The sequence below is a fragment of the Nicotiana tomentosiformis genome, chromosome 5, assembly GCF_000390325.3.
Source record: "Nicotiana tomentosiformis chromosome 5, ASM39032v3, whole genome shotgun sequence".
Classification (NCBI taxonomy): Eukaryota; Viridiplantae; Streptophyta; class Magnoliopsida; order Solanales; family Solanaceae; genus Nicotiana; species Nicotiana tomentosiformis.
Genome location: NC_090816.1, coordinates 80,969,547 through 80,974,640, shown reverse-complemented (window position 1 = coordinate 80,974,640; position 5,094 = coordinate 80,969,547). Strand labels below are relative to the sequence as shown.

The 5,094-nt window shown below is 43.1% G+C and overlaps 1 protein-coding gene across 1 annotated transcript; it reads left to right on the top strand.

Annotated features, from left to right (window-relative positions):
• The first annotated feature begins 4,475 nt into the window (after positions 1-4,475).
• On the top strand, positions 4,476-4,859 carry LOC138892660 (uncharacterized). The gene has a single exon (XM_070176394.1). It carries the CDS (start codon positions 4,476-4,478, stop codon positions 4,857-4,859), a length of 384 nt encoding a protein of 127 aa, XP_070032495.1.
• Positions 4,860-5,094: the final 235 nt, after the last annotated feature.

Here is a 5,094-nt window from a genome sequence, read left to right as displayed (position 1 = left end):
GCCGGAAAAATATGATGATTTAATTATGGGCACGAGGTACCGTGGAAATATGAAAAATGGGTTGAGACCCGTGTTTAAGAAAAATATGAAAATGGGCTGAGACACGTATTTTTATGATTATGAAATGAGGTGTCACATGGTGAAGGAAATTATATTTGAAAAGATTTATTGAAAGAATTATATTTGAAAAATAATTATTTGAGAAAATTATATTTAAAAGAGAGTTATCTGGAAGAATTATATGTGAAAGATATTTATTTGAAGGACTTTATTTAATTGGGTGTAATTGTGTTTATTAATTGTTGAGTGATATTAATGGTACTTGTTGTCTGTTGTGCATATAACTGGTCGTTTTATCCTGCCCTTATTATTATTTGTTTCTTATTATTTTGTATATTATATTGCACAAGTTATTAGACTAGTGAGTGTCTTGATTGTACCTCGTCTCTACTCCATTGAGGTTAGTCTTGATACTTACTGGGTACCGACCGTGGTGTACTCATACTACACTTCTGCACATTTTTGTGCAGAGCCAGGTATTGGAGATATCGGACTTGAGCAGAGTTAAAGCAGGATCGTAAGGATATTGTATTGGAGATATCCCTTGGAGTCTTTTCATTTCATTGTACTGTTAATTTGTAGTCAAACAATATTGTATATTCGGTCCTCGTGATCATTCCATGTATTCAGTTAGAGTTCGTGACTCAGTACTACCAGTCTTGGGAGGTTGTATATTCATATTTATTCCGCTGTTAGTTTTGGTTACTTATTTAATTCAAAAACAAATGGCTTCAAAATATAATAGAAATCGACTTACCTAGTCGTAGAGACTAGGTGCCATCACGACGCCTGTGGTGGGATTTTTGGTCGTGACCAGTTGATATCAGAGCTCTAGGTTCATAGGTTCTAGGAGTCACGAACGAGTCTAGTTGAGTCTTGCGGATCGGTACGGAGACGTTTGTACTTATCTTCGAGAGGCTACAGAACTATTAGGAAATTTCAATTTCTTTAATTTCTGTCGTGTGGAATTTGTTGAATTTGGAATTTGAGCCTTTGTATCTCTATTCTCTCACAGATGGTGAGGACACGTGCTACCAGGTTAGCTGAGCAGGCATCCGCTCATACTGTTAAGGCTGCAAGAGGCCGGGGCCGAGATAGAGGCCGAGGTAGAGGTCGAGGAAGGGCTGCGACTAGAGCACCTGTCAGAACACCAGTTGAGGAGCCACCAATAGCTCTAGTTGGGGGACAGGTACCAGAAGCACCTGTTACCCCAGGACTTTAGGAGACTATAGCACAGTTCCTGAGTGTGTTTGGTACATTAACTCGGGCGGGATTGATCTCTGTTGCACCACACATTCAACAGATTGCGGGAGTAGCTCAGACTCCTACCACAACTCTAGAGCAACAGGTTCCCGTTGGTCAGGTTCCGGGTGTAGTATCAGTACAACCTGTTATTTCGGTTCGACCTGAGGTCAGGCCAGAGGCATCATAAGAAGAACAAAAGAGACTAGAAAGGTTTAAGAAATATGATCCACCAACTTTCAGTGGCACAGCTATAGAGGATGCCCAAGAATTTCTAGGGAGTTGCCTTTAGTACATTTCAAATGTCAGGCTGTAAGGACCCATAAAAATTTTAACCAAAAACTCGGGGTTTCATGGTGCCAAGGTAGATTCCTTCATTACTATAGTAGAAATTCTTCGCGGCGAGCTTGCTCGCCGCGGTTCAGACCTTTTTGGATTGAACAGTACCCTACAGACTGAGAGAAAAATGTTTCACAGAAAAACGCATTTCTGCGGCCCATTATGCGGCCGCATAATGGCCGCAAAGTGAAGCAGTAAGTTTGGCCAATTTGAGGTCAATTTTGCGGTCGATTATGCGACCGCATAATCGATATGCGGACCACATATCGGTCGCATAATTCCTCTTGGGTTTCTGCGGAGGGAAATCTGCGGTGCATTATGCGACCGCAGAACAAGTATGCGGACCGCATACTGGTCGCATACCTGAGCCGAAAGTTTAGGTCCCCGAGAGCCATATCTGCGGTCACTTTGCGGACCGCATAACCATTATGCGGTCGCATATGCGACCGCAGACCTGTGTCGGGGCACCATTTTTCTTAATTTAAAACCCGACCCCCATTCCGTTAAAACACCTATTTAGTCTATTTTGAAGCTCATTTATGATATTTCTAGAGTGAGAGAGAGAGGGTTCTAGAGGGAGGGCCTAATTTTCATCAATTAATCTTCAACCATCACTCAAAGCTTGGAAATATTCAAGTAAAGCACCAAATTCTTCATCCTAAAAGGTAAGGCTTCATCACCCCAGCTCTTAATTTCAACATAGCTATAATGGGGTACTAGGGTGATACTTCATGGATATGAGGGTAATTTATCTTGCATGCATATGTGATTAAGAGTGTGGGGAAAAATGTGATAGAACCTTGAACATTTTCCAAATTCTGGGTTCAATTTGTATATTGCTAAAATAGATTGTGGTTTCTAAGGGTTCCGGATAATTGTAGGGTCTAAAGAAGCGCAATTGAGGTATGTATGGCTAACTCTCTTCTTCCAAGAATCGCACTCCTGGTGTCCGAATAATTGGTGTGAGTTCCGACTTGATCATACTAGAATTGTATGCCTTAGTGTGTTGGGATGGAAGATTCATGTTCCCTAATTGTTTTAGATGTTTACCATGTCATCATGCTACTTGAGAACGTTATTATGATTTTCCAAGTTCCTTCCTTATATGTGTAATGCCTTATGTGATGATACTTATCGACATGAATGAGGATGTTATTTGAACGGATAAAAAAAGGGAAGGACTCGAATTGTAAAATGTTCCCAAGTGCCAAGAACTACTTAATAAATGAGGCTGTTTGTGCCATGTAATGAAAGATGGGAAAGAAATGTGAATTGAGTGAACAATTGAAAGAGGTTATATCTCAAGTGAGATGGCTTAGCCGATCGGGCCGAGATCGGACGCCATGTTGTACACATGGTGGCATTTGTGTTGGAATTATTGATTTACATGGTGGAAATGGATATGTCTCACTTGAGAATGGCTTAGCCGGTCGGGCCGAGACCGGACTTCGTGTAAAAACAACACTGTGGCATTGTGAGTTGTGGCTTTGGCCCTAAAGATTATTAATCTAAAAATATAGAAAGATTGAATTGGAAACTATGTGACCCTTACTTGGTATTTTCTTTATATTTCTATGAAGCTCTTATTGATTATTATGACTGCCTTCTCTTTGTTTCACTGTTCATTCTACTAAGATTGGTGTTTGCCTAACATACTAGTACTATTCGACAGTACTAACGTCCCTTTTGCCGGGGGTTCTACATCTTTGAATGGATGTAGGTGGTTCCATCGCAGATAGTGCCGATCGCAGATAGTGGTGCTCTATTTCTCTCCTCACAGCAGTCTTGGTGAGCCCCATTTCTCATAGGGGTCATGTAGTCCTTCTTTTGTGTAAGTTTTCATAATTTGAGGTATAGCCGGGGCCTTTTTATCGCACCTGTAATGTTGCTCTTTTGTACTCTTAGAGGCTCCGTAGGCGTTTATGTGGGTCATGTATGTATGTTGGGGTGGTCGCTGGATCGAGTCGTATTTTGGGAACTCAACTATGACAAATGTATATAAGGAAAAATGAACTAGCAACGTTTATATATTTATATAACTGATCTCCCCCCATGTTTTACAAATGGTGATGCGATCCCTTTTTGGATTATGAATGAGTCGGGTAGGAAAGGTTTAATAGGCTTGCTCGACCAGGTTCACTCGGTTGAGTGTCGGTCGCGCTCCTCGAGGTTGGGGCGTGACAAACTTGGTATCAGAGCCTAAGGTTTTAATGTGTCCTAGGATGTCTCGGAGCCGTGTCTAGTAGAGCCCTTCTTATCGGTGTATTGTCGACCACATCTATAATTAGGGGGCTACTTGGACATTTAAGAATGATACCCTTCATTGTTGTTCTATATCGTGCGATAGAGCGGAACGTGAGGTTGTTTTCCCCTAACTCGTGCATTGTTATAACTTTCAGTAAATGGCACCTAAGAAGAGAGCGAGAATTGGCCAAGAATCCAATGCCACTCCAGGAGTGGCTGTTGATCCCTTACTTGATAATGCGGGTGAGGATAATCCCCCTACTATCACACTGCCTGATTCGTCTACTCCAGAACAGACTACCCTAGTTCCTACACCCGCGGAGGGTGCCACAATCCCTCCCATCGATATACCTGTTTCACCTCCAGCCCCAGCTCCAGGTCCCGGTATTTCTGATGGGGATCTTAGGGGAGCTATTCATATTCTGACTCAGTTAGTAGCTTCTCAGGCCTAGAGGTCAAATGTTGCACCCACCTTATTTTGCTCGCAAGAGGATTCTTCTGGTTCCAGGGTAAACATGTTCCTTCAGTTAGACCCTCCAGTGTTCACAGGTACTAATCCCGAGGCAGACCCTTAGGATTTCATTGATGAGATGCATAAGACTCTCCGAGTTATGCATGCTACTGAAGTAGAGGGAGTAGAGTTGTCCTCTTATCATCTGAAAGGGGTGGCATATTCCTGGTTTGAGATGTGGAAAGATTCCCGTGAGGAGGGGAGCCCTCCGACGAGATGGAGTGAGTTCGCGGATGCCTTCATAGACCATTTCTTGCCTGCTGAGACTAAGGTAGACCGTGCTGTGGAGTTTGAGACCCTTAAACAGGGTAGTAGGAATGTGTGGGAGTATCACATGGAGTTCGTGCGCCTGTTGAAGTATGATGTTCATATAATGCCGACTATGGAGGCAAGGGTACGTCGATTTGTGCAGGGCCTTAGCCCTTTGATTATTAATGAGGCCACTACAGATGGTCTAACATGAGCTATGGAAGGATGGTGTCATTTGCCGAAGATACGGATGCTCGAAAGTTAAAGCTCAGGATGGAACGGGAAAGTAGTAGTAGGGCCCGATCAATGGGAAACCTTGGGGATTCATTCGGAGGTGGGAGATCAGCTTTTTGGGGAGGATCATCAGGGCCATCCCAGTCTTATGCTCAGTCTTCAGCTAGTGCCCCGCCATCAGGGCACGACCAGCAGCAGGGGAGTCACTTTAGGCC